The 12,315-nt window shown below is 38.6% G+C and overlaps 1 protein-coding gene across 1 annotated transcript in view; it reads left to right on the forward strand.

The window, feature by feature from the left end:
* Positions 1-12,315, forward strand: part of MINDY2 (MINDY lysine 48 deubiquitinase 2) — a 119,230-nt gene that overhangs the window by 65,787 nt on the left and 41,128 nt on the right. Inside the window, exon 6 of the mRNA XM_054041541.1 lies at positions 3,651-3,793. Within this exon, the coding sequence (XP_053897516.1) occupies positions 3,651-3,793 (143 nt within the window). The remainder of the gene's footprint in view (positions 1-3,650; positions 3,794-12,315) is intronic.

Raw genomic sequence — 12,315 nt, forward strand, 5'->3', positions numbered from 1 at the left:
CTGGTTTTTGAATGTTATGATTCCTGATGTCAGATTTGTGTCCATTTATTCTTTTGCGTAGAGACTGTCCCGTTTGGCCAATGTACATGGCAGAGGGGCATTGCTGGCACATGATGGCATATATCACATTGGTAGATGTGCGGGTGAACGAATCCCTGATGGCATGGCTGATGTGATTAGGTCCTATGATGATGTCACTTGAATAGATATGTGGACAGAGTTGGCATCGGGCTTTATTGCAAGGATAGGTTCCTGGGTCAGTGTTTTTGTTGTGTGGTGTGTGGTTGCTGGTGAGTATTTGCTTCAGGTTGGAGGGTTGTCTGTAAGCAAGGACAGGTCTGTCTCCCAAGAGCTGTGAGAGTGAGGGATCCTCTTTCAGGATAGGTTGTAGATCTTTGATGCGCTGGAGAGGTTTTAGTTGGGGGCCGAAGGTGACAGCTAGTGGTGTTCTGTTATTTTCTTTGTTGGGCCTGTCTTGTAGGAGGTGACTTCTGGGTACTCGTCTGGCTCTGTCAATCTGTTTTTTCACTTCAGCAGGTGGGTATTGTAGTTTTAAGAATGCTTGATAGAGATCTTGTAGGTGCTTGTCTCTGTCTGAGGGATTGGAGCAAATGCGGTTGTATCTTAGAGCTTGGCTGTAGACAATGGATCATGTGGTGCCTCCTGGATGGAAGCTGGAGGCATGTAGGTAAGCATAGCGGTCAGTAGGTTTCCAGTATAGGGTGGTATTTATGTGACCATCGCTTATTAGCACAGTAGTGTCCAGGAAATGGACCACTTGTGTGGATTGATCTAGGCTGTGGTTGATGGTGGGATGGAAATTATTGAAATCATGGTGGAATTCCTCAAGGGCTTCTTTTCCATGAGTCCAGATGATGAAGATGTCATCAATGTAGCGCAAGTAGAGTAGGGGCGTTGGGGGACGAGCTAAGGAAGCATTGTTCTAAGTCAGCCGTAAAAATGTTGACATACTGTGGGGCCATGCGGGTACCCATAGCAGTGCCGCTGACTTGAAGGTATATATTGTCCCCAAATATGAAATAGTTGTGGGCGAGGACAAAGTCACAAAGTTCAGCCAGCAGATTAGCTGTGACATTATTGGGGATACTGTTCCTGATAGACTACAAGCTATCTTTGTATGGAATATTGGTGTAGAGGGCTTCTACATCCATAGTGGCCAGGATGGTGTTTTCTGGAAGATCACCGATGGATTGTAGTTTCCTCAGGGAGTCAGTGGTGTCTTGAAGATTGCTGGGAGTGTAGGGCCTGAGGAGAGAGTCCACATAGCCAGACAATCCTGATGTTAGGGTGCCAATGCCTGAGGAGATGGGGCGTCCAGGATTTCCAGATTTATGGATCTTGGGTAGCAAATAGAATACCCCTGGTCGGGATTCTAGGCATGTATCTGTACAGATTTGTTCCTGTGCTTTGTCAGGGAGTTTTTTTAGCAGATGGTGTAGTTTCTTTAGGTAATCCTCAGTGGGATCAGAGGATAATGGCCTGTAGAATGTGGTGTTAGAGAGCTGTCTAGCAGCCTCTTGGTCATATTCCAATTTATTCATGATGACGACAGCACCTCCTTTGTCAGCCTTTTTGATTATGATGTCAGAGTTGTTCCTGAGGCTGTAGATGGTGGTGTGTTCAGCATGGCTGAGGTTATGGGGCAAGTGATGTTGCTTTTCCACAATTTCAGCCTTTGCACGTTGATGGAAGCAATTTAGACTGTTGTTTCGACCATCCGGAGGAGTCCACACAGAATCCTTTTTTTTTTTTTTTGTAGTGCTGGTAGGGAGGATTCTGTGGGTTAGTATGCTGTTCAGGGGTATGTTGGAAATATTCTTTCAGTCGGAGACGTCGAAAGTAGGATTCTCGGTCACCGCAGAACTGTATCATGTTCGTGGATCTGGAGGGACAAAAGGAGAGGCCCCGAGATAGGACAGACTCTTCTGCTGGGCTAAGAGTATAGCTGGAAAGATTAACAATGTTGTTGGGTGGGTTAAGGGAACTACTGTTGTGGCTCCTTGTTGCATGTAGCAGTTTAGATAGTTTAGTGTCCTTTTTCCTTTGTAGAGAGGCAAAGTTTGTGTTGTAAATGGTTTGTCTAGTTTTTGTAAAGAGCTCATTCTTCATCTTTCCCTGTTTGCTGTATAGGATGCTGATCAGGTGGTTTCGCAGTTTCTTTGAGCGTGTGAGACAGTCTCTCAGCATAGTCTGTGTGATATGTAGATTGTAATGGATCCGAAGAAGTGGGCTGTAGCCCACAAAAGCTTATGCTCAAATAAATTTGTTAGTCTCTAAGGTGCCACAAGTACTCCTGTTCTTTTTGCGGATACAGACTAACATGGCTGCTACTCTGAAACCTGTCATTATGCAAGGCACTGCATTTAGCCGTATGGAGTGGAAATCATCAACTTCATGAAAAAACTCATACAGATACAGACATCATCTTCCTTTCCAAATACAAACAGATGGACATCATACCAAAAGGACTAAAGGTAAAAAATCTATTACAATCTATATATCACAGAGACTATGCTGAGAGACTGTGTCACACACTCTCAAAGAAACTGCGAAACCACCTGATCAGCAGATGTTAAAAAAAATCAAGTGGACTATCACTTGGTTAAGTGGCCATTTTTTGTCAGGAAAGAGGGTGTTAGTGAGAAATCTACATTTTGCCAAAGAAACAGCTGGAGGTTCACATCCCCACAGATTTTCTGTCTCCTGAACTGCAGCAGGAGATCTTTTTAAAAGAAAAAGAACTATAAGAAAGTGGAACAGATGCCCCAAAACATTCCCTCCTTTCTCTCTATCAACGGCAACTACAACACCTGAGGAACAAAGAAACAGCTTTGGACTGGGGGGGGGAAATCTTGTCTGAAAGGAAATTAGCCAGTAAGACTGCTAGAACATGTGGTGAGAGAGACTTTTTGCTTTAAGTTCACTTAGCTTATTAAGTTAGGTATTAATTGTATTCTTGCTTTTTATTTCTTTGTAACCAGTCCTGACATTTATGCCTCATTACTTGTAATCACGCAACATCTTTTTCTGTAGTTAATAAACTTGTTTTATTGTTTTATCTAAACCAGTGTGCTTGGATTGAAGTGTTTGGGAAACTTTAGGATAACAGGATTTGTACATAACATTTTCTTTTAATAAAATATATTTTATTTATATGAGCATGTGTTGTCCAGGAGAGGGCTGCGCAATACAAGATTCACATTTCTGGGGGAAAGTCTGGCACAGGAAATTTGCTGGTGTTGCTCTGCAGTGTAATTCAAGAGTGGCTGGCACTCCTGCAGTATAGCTGGGAGTAATTTACATGCTGAAAGCTGTGAGAGAGCAGATCAGGAGTGATTGCTCCAACAGCAAAGCAGTGTAAAAGGTACTCCGTGCTGGAGAATTGAGGGGATGCAGCTGTCTATCAGTCCAGATTGTACCCTGGGTAATGTCATAGTGTCACAGCTGTAAATTGAGAAGGAAAGTTAGATTTCACTAGAAGAAAATAATTTAAGTTGATATAAGCCTTGAGAGTTCATTTCACTAGCTGACAGTCTGAATTTTTATGTATCTAATTTTTTTATGTAGGTATGTATGTATTTAGATGTGTATGATGGACACACAGTTAATAATCTGCATTGCTTTTATAGGATTTGTAGCTGAACAATTTCTGAACAACACAGCCACTCAGTTGACATACCATGGGTTATGTGAGCTGACTTCAGCAGTTCAGGAAGGAGAACTTTGTGTGTTCTTCAGGAACAACCATTTTAGCACCATGACCAAATATAAGGTATGATTATTAACCTTTTCATTGATTATCGTCTGTATGTCAGCTAGAAAAAGGGAATTTGCACAGATTTGTAGTGACAGATGAAAAGACTGCACTTTCTTACTGAATTTAAATGGTGGAGAAATATGACCCATTCCCAAATTACTACTATAAAAAGCAGCTGTGTTTTAAGGTATATGTCATATTTAGATTAAATTATTATTTTTGATAACTTAGCACTGTTTTTCAAAAATTAAAATAATTAAATATTTTAGCTTATTATAGTATAGAAAAACCATTAATCTCTCTCCCCCTCCCAAAATAAAATTGTTATGCAGCATTACTCTGATTTAAGATCTTTGAGACAAGGTATTTTATTATTGGAATACGGATTATACAGACTTTATACCCTTTCACTTTTATATTGCTATATCGCTGAATTTCTTGTCTTTGGATATGCTAACAGTTAGGGAGGTACTATCATGAAGCAAATCATTGGACAGTGGGTGAACTCTGGGTGACCTCTACCACTTAACATGTTTAAAATACAACTTGTACTCCTGGGGGAATTCTACACCAAGAAATTAAAAATTCTGCACACAACATTGCAAAATTCTGCATATTTTATTTGTCAAAATAACACAATATAATCATACCAGTTTCTATTATTTTGGTAATTTATTTCAAAATACCTGTCCAGTAGGTCTGTAACAGTACAGACAAAAAACAATCAGGAAATATTTATGACAAATAGATTCCTTACTAGGCATATTAATACCTAGCTTTGAGTAATAATTCATATAAACTGCAATACAGAAATGTATTTCTCGCACCCTTCAGAAGAAGTGCGAAGGCTTGGAGGAGTCAGGGGTAATGGAGGAGCTGAGGGAGAGGAAAGTAATTGCTGGGAAGAAGCCTGGGAGTGAACCTGAAGGGTTGTTGGGTGTGGGTGAGAGAAGTATGGAATAGGGGATTTTGGGGGTGGAGGGATTGTTAGGGAGTCGGGACCACCCACATGCAGACCCTGGCTGACCCCTAGCCTCTCCTATTCAGTCAGGCACACCTGCCCCTGTCCTCATGTGTCCCTGCACTGCCTCCCCCCCTCCTCATCTGTCCCTGCATCCCCACTCAGTCACCCTCTCCCCATGCATCCCTGACAAACCCCATGTGTCCCTGCATCCCCAGTCCCATTTAGCCCTTGCCTCAATCTGTCCCCCTCACTAGCCCTTTTGAACCCCAATGTGTGACTCTCCCCAGCAGCTGCATATGCCCCGCTCTCCTGTGCCTCCTCATCTGGCCCTGTGGGCAGGGCACTGTGAGGAATACAGACTCCTCCTCCTCCACCCTATCAGCTGCTTGCTGCTATGTCTGGTGAGCCGGCTGCTCTCTGGTCTGGTGCCGCAGCAGCACCTGGTGGGCAAAAGCCATAACTGCAGTGCCTCTCCAGCAGAGTGTATTTTCTGTGGAGGGAAAAAAATTCTGAGAGAGACATGAATTCTGCACACGCACAGTGGCGCAGAATTCCCCAGGCGTAAATTTGACCTGCCTATACTAGAGTTTTTAAAAGGTGTTAGTTAAAATGTTTGAACTAACTTTTTAAAAATACATCTTTTATCCTAGTCTAGACAAGCTCTATATGTGTAGACAACTTGACTAGCACGTAGCTAATGATGGGGTAAATGAGTTCAGTGCTAGGTATGACAATAGCCTAACTGTTTATATTTGAAGAAAATTGTGCAAACAGTGCCTGGGATATACCCGCCTCTGATTAGTTAGCAGCATCTAAAATTGTGGAAAAGCCAATGAACTTCAGAGATGAGAGGGCTCTTGACTGACATCTTTTCTTGAAATAAGAATTATAGGGATTTGAAATTTCTTTGTGGGTAGGAAAGGGTAAACTCTTTGTCCTACAAAGCAATTACATAGAGTGGAAGGTAAACCACTTTTATTGGCTTTTTTCTGACGTGAGGAAAGAGGTTGACATTAAATTTATAACCAGGCAAACAAGGCTACCATAGGAAAGACTAAGACTCAGTGACTGTAGGGCTCACCTGCTCCATGGATGGAAGGATCTGTCTCATTCAGGTTCAAAGGCACTTGTGGAGCACGATTGCTTTAAGACAGTTTTACAAATCCTGAAAGGCTGCTGTGATTGAATTAACCATATGGGGTTATCCAGAAAGGGGCACTGTCAACTTTGAACTCAGTCAGCCCTCTGGGGAGAGAGGAGTGACCAGGTCTTTGGAGACAAAAGTTCAGAATGACGGAAGTCAACCCCTGGGTGGTGGTTGAGGCTGAAAATTCTGATGTGGAACTCTAGCTAAGTTCTCTCAACATGAGTGTGAGTTTTAGTAAGTTTTACCTTTCTATATTAAAGCTTTGCAGTTGTGTATTAGCCAGATTTTAGTAACGGAGCCTTCTTTTTTAATTCATGCGTATTTATTGTGCCTTGTAAATAGTGCTAATAATTGCTAATTTTTTTATTACATGGTATTTCAGGACGTATCAGTTAGTGTGTCTCTTGTATATTGGAAACCATAAGCTGGAGTACAGGTTATATGTACAATGATGTTGGACAATGTGATTGAGGGCAGAATTTGACAGACAAAATCTCCTTTTTGTCAGTTTGTTTATTTAGAACCCAAACAGTTTTACAAATCATTACCATACTGTCCCAGAAATGCAGCATTAATTACAAAAATGAACTTGCCACTTTCTAACGTTAGTGATAATGTTTTTTTTTCCAGTTTGGTCGTACTAGTGAAGCAGTTGAAAAAGCCAGCTTGACTGTTAGATTGAATTTGTAGGTCTGACACTTTGAATAACTTTTTACTTGTAAGCGTGTTTGTCTCAAGTCACTTTTACTAACTTTTCAGAAAAAAATACATGCTTTGAATTAAGTTAATGTGGAATACAGCAACAACCAATAGTTACAGGAGTTGTATTCTGCACTCTAAGCCAACAAAGGAGGAAGCTAAAATAGGCCACGAATGAATTTGATGGGGGGTTGGGAGGAAGACTCTGAATACTTGGTAGAAGTCTTGGATGGAGTTGGTGTTGGGAAGCAAGATCTTCTGCTGAATTTTAATCTCTTCCTATAAGCCTCCCCCCTCTCCTCTGTTGTGAGAAGGAAAAGCGGAATTTGTGCCTCAAAATTTTATCATAGTCAAATTTAGTCAATTTGAGAATTTATTCACATCCTAAATGTGCACAGAATACAAATATCATCTGTGAACAGCTTTAGTCATCACTGCTGAGGTGACAGTATGTGCTAAAACTCTTGTTGACAGCAGATATTTAGAATTTTTGCAGCTCAAATTAAAGCCAGAAAAATAGTAATTTCTTCCATGAAGTGAGACATCCCTATGATTACAAAGATACTGTCTCATAATATAACATAATATTCTAGGAGATCTTATAGGTCTCCAGTTATGTTTGTGGCTTCATGCCCAATGAAAACTCTGAAGAAATGACAAGTGTTTCCATCATTGTTACTGGACTGTTATTTTCAAAATGTGAAAAACTCTGTATAAATCATTCCCTATGGAGCACTGAATAATTAGTGAGCTGAATAAGCTGTGCAATTTTAAGACTTTAGTCGCTACTTTTATTTATTTATTTTAAAAATATAGCCTTGCAGATCATTGTAATGTTTGTAACGTGAACCAAAACATTGCAGGGAGGGTGGGGGTGGTTTTGTGTGTGTGTGTGTGTGTGTGTGTAGGGGGATATTTAATGAGGCCTTTTTATTTAAAAAGGAACTGTCATACAAGCACCAACCGTTTCGAACAACAAATGAATGAGATTTAGAGCAATATACCAATTAGAATCAGCCAATCACAACACAGAAAGTAATATTTAAAATAAAATAGTAAAAATGCATTAATTTCACTTATGATATTGTAATTTAAGTTTTGAAGCTGTTAAGTATGTTTCAGCTGTTCAGAATGGATTGAAGTCACTTTTTTTAACTAGTGAAATATAATATGGGTCAAATTCTGTCTTCATATCCGCACGTGGGAACAGTATTGTTTTTAGCCAGAGCCCAGTATTTGGATTAGAGTTCAAAATTTGGCTTTTCATTTTCATCCTGGGTGCTTTACCAGTTTAGCACACTTAAATATAGATTATATAGTGAGATCACTTTAATACATGAAAATGCTGCGCCTCTGGGATTAAACACAACACCTTTCTAAGTGACCAGCAATAATATAGTTTGGTTTAGGACAGGAAATGAAGAGTGCCTATTACTAAAAATACATTTCTAAGACTGAAAACAAATCTTATCTTAAATTGAATTTAAAATATCTGGAAATATCATATGTTGTCAGTATATTTTACTCTCATCCTACTTATAGGTATCCAGTAAATGAAAGGTATTGTAGACTTTGAAAATTATGTTTAACATATAGCAATACAATAGAATCTCATGGATTTAGACTTCACTAAATTGCACACAGTCCAGCAGTCTGTCCCCACTTTGCTATGGAGATTTAACACCTGAATAACAAACTTGTAAAAATAAAGAAAGTTAATAATACCAAATATTTGTATTATTCCATACATTGAATATTATTCAATATTTGAACATTCGCTAGTACTGTACACAAGTAAATACTCCTATAAATTATTAAGATTAAAGTATACCTATTTAATTATCAAAGTACATTTTGTGGTGCGTTATCCTGGGTTTTAATTACTTACTTTTTACAAATTCACAAAGGACCCTCACCCCCGTCATTTCTGTGAATTTGAGAGATTCTACTGTATATTGTGTACATTTTACATTTTTAATTTTTGCCTTTTCATAATATAAATAGTAAATTACTTTTTCTGAGTGACGTGTGACTGAATAATTTCCCAGCATAGGTTATTAAAGTCTATCTTACACATTTACAAATTAACAATTTGTTTTCACATATTAAAACTGAGTGAGCTAATAAAAGAGCTGTCCCAGTAGAACCGATAATTCATCCATGAAGGATCCCTGTAGGCACTTTGGAAATGTGATAGAAAGCTTCATGAATAAAACTTGTTTGATTTCTAAGGATTTCTTAATTGGGAGCAGATTCCTTATCAGTTGCTTAAAATACTGTACATGCTGGAAATAATTGTATACTGAACAATTCTTTCAAAGTATAATATGCTGTTACATTCAGTTTGTGCATAATTAATATATTCATAGACATACCTAGTATACATGTCCAAATCAGGTATTTATGTATGCATACGGCTGATTAGTTGGGTAATAGCATGTGTGACATATAGGTCCTGCACATAAATTAGATATGTGCAGATGGATTGAGCATGCCTAACTTCAAAAATGTGACTCACGTTTTTGTTAGACAAAAGATGGCATGCTAATTGATATATTTACTATGTTATATATGTTTGTCTCTGTCTATCTTGGTGGAGAGCAGATGTTACTTTCAAGGGAGTGTCTTAAAGATTTGAGGCTTATTATTTTCTAGAAAACTACCGCAGTGAATAATTAAAGCTAAAATATAGCTATACAAATAAATGAACAAGGTGCATGTCAATGCATTATACTTGTTTACACTTGCTAATTCAGAAAATCAGTAATCAACAGTGGGATATCAGTGGGTTACTGTTAGTGAGACTTTAGTACAGTAAAGTCCAGCTTCAGTTTTAGTTCCCTTAATGTACATTTCTTAGTGCTTAGCATAAATAAATGTAAATAGTACAGTAGCATGACTTGGAATGTCTTGTATGCAAAACATTTCAAACTAGGGTGTCAGTGGTTTCAACAGGAGTTACAGGTGCTGTGGAAAGCTGAATATCCCACCGGTTACTTATGTGCCATTATATAGATTTAGATGTTTAACTTCAGGCACATAATGTTGAAAACTTTGGCTATAGTCTTTAAAACTACATTCCCCTCCCCCCACCCCCATATTGATGATCTCTAAAGGTTGGTAAGCCCTTTATTGAATTACTCACTTCTCCAGAAATTTAAACTGGCACTACGGAACATAAGAGACCTTGTTTGATTAGAAGAGTACAGTGCAAATTTAGTTGTTTTTAAAACAAGAAGGGCCAATATAATGTATAGCTTTACAAGTCAGCTGGAAAATTTTATAATCCCTTTGAGACTTTAAAGGAAGTTAATTTCTTCCGATATAAAATTTGACAGGAAAGCATTTTAGCTTCCAAATTATCAACAAACTAGTTATTTTGTAATGAGACTTTGGGGAGACAATGAGAAAAGCATTCTTCTGTGTATGAGGTGATCTAAGCAGGAGGGCAGACATTAGCGTAAAGGCCCCATACTAATGAAAACTAACCACAAAGTCTTTTTGTTGTTGTTGTCGTGGCCACATTTATTTCTACTATATGAGTTTCAGTAATCTATTGAAACAAAATACAAGATGCTAAAAAATATGGTCATACAAATAAATAAAAACTGATCTGCTACTTAGTAACACAATCTGCTCTTAATGTTTATGCTTGACCTCCAAATCTTGGCAGCAGTAATTGAGCTGTAGCCAGCGCTGCTTTCACACATCAGATTTCTGTTCTAATTGAGAAGTGATAGAAATGTTTACTCTACAATTCTGAGATGAACAAAACATTTAAATATAATTTAAGACAACAGGATTTCTTTGGCTGAAATGCAATATAGTCAGCAGCAGAATTTTAAGGCTGTTGTGACGTCGAGGATTTATGATTGAATTGGTATAATTGAAAACGAGGATGTAACTTTTGTCATTCTTCCCAATACGTAGATATTATTGCTAGCTTCCAGTGCACAGAGTATGTTACAAATAGTTTTGGGGGAGATGGGATTTGAGGTTCAAAAATCTACTACCTTTCTTATATTGTTCCCATGTTAAGTTTTATGTTCCTTCCCACTTACTGAGCTTGAAGCTAAACTTGCCAATATACTACAAATGAGTAAGAAAATACACTAGAGGTCTTGAAAATTAAATATTAAAATATTATTCCATTCTGCAGTCTCTGCTACACCAGTGTGGAATGCTTGTCAGTCATTCTTGCCATGCAAGTGACACAGGGATCAATCAAATTGCTCCAAAAAGTTTGGCCTCAAGGATTCTTGTTCACATACGGTCTCCTAAATTCTCCAGTTTTTGCTCAGAATACATCTTAAAAGTACCCTTGCTCAGTCATGGCTGAAAAATAAAAAAGTTACTCTGAGTCAACAAATAAAATGAGAAAAGGGGACAAGAAATGTCTAACTTGCAGAGTGCCTCTTCAACCCACAGCTGCTGGGTCTATTTGCCTCTGTTGCTCTGAGGACTTCAAACCATCAGGTGACACTGACTTGGAGCTTCCTGCTGTTCCAGGACCTTTGACCTCAAGATCAGCTAGGAGTTCTGACAGTCCTGTCTTGGCAGCACAGAAACCTACAGAAGAGGTAGGAAATTCTGCTCAGTCTATTTCTAATTTCCAGAAAGGACAAAATGCACCTCTGTTCTTTCTACTCAGTTTAGTTTTCATTATAGATAATTCAGTTGTGGAAGTGAGGTACAGACAAGACCTCTTACTCAGCATAACCATTAAGACAAAGAAACCAGCTTCTACTACAAAGGCTAGCACTATTTTTTTTTGTACCTACCTCCCAAGAGCATTACCTCAATTTCAGCTCAGCCAAGCTCTGATAAGGAAAATCTCACTGGGGACAACTATGAAGAGTTAATCATTCAATGATAAAAGTGCCTTCCTTTCTCTCATCATCTGAGATAAGCTGGTAGAGGAGGATGATGATAAGGGTGTTGAGTCTTCCAAGTCTTAGGATGTACTGAAGGACTTCTGGATGAATTTCCTGTTTATGCTGAAATTACTACTAAAATGCTTAGAATTAAACCTTCTACTTATATGTTGCCACAAGGGAACTCTAGCTCATAGTAGAGGAAGAAAAACCTAAGAATGCAATTCATCTGTGTCTGTCAGAAAATATCTTTGTAACATGCTCGTGACATTGAATTTGCCTTTCCTGCTAATGCTGCCAAGTTTTACAAGCTCCCCAATATTAATGTGAAATGCTGGTCCTCAGTCCTCAAAATAGTTTGTGGTGGCTGCTTGGATCCCATTGAAGTAAAAGCCAGCCCCAGGATCTACTTGAAAGAGTTGATGAAGTCCTTATAAAATCTTACAGGTCTATGGCAACCCATCTAACCATCTCAGTTAATTCTTTCTACATAGCCTACATACCTAATAAAATAGGAGAAAAAGAGCTCTTGGCTTCTCCTGAAACAACTGCTTCTTCATCTCTCCACAAGTTGTCAATTCATTATAGTTTATCCTCCTCTTACCTCTATGAAACAAGCTCAGAATGTTGTTGTTTTTTTTTACCACCCTTTATTATGGATTTCCTTCCATTGTCAAGAAGAGTCCCCAAGGCTTTGCTTTTGGACAAGATACTAAATCACTGCTTAATTCAAGCTTGTGTCCTTTCTGTATAGGAAGGGACATGTTTTCAGGGAGACTTTATAAAGTCATGAATGACCTTGCTGAAAATGTCTCATCAGCTAAAGATAACGTTTAGGCCTTGCAATAGGCCC

This window comes from Malaclemys terrapin, chromosome 10 (assembly GCF_027887155.1).
Source record: "Malaclemys terrapin pileata isolate rMalTer1 chromosome 10, rMalTer1.hap1, whole genome shotgun sequence".
Lineage (NCBI taxonomy): Eukaryota > Metazoa > Chordata > Testudines > Emydidae > Malaclemys > Malaclemys terrapin.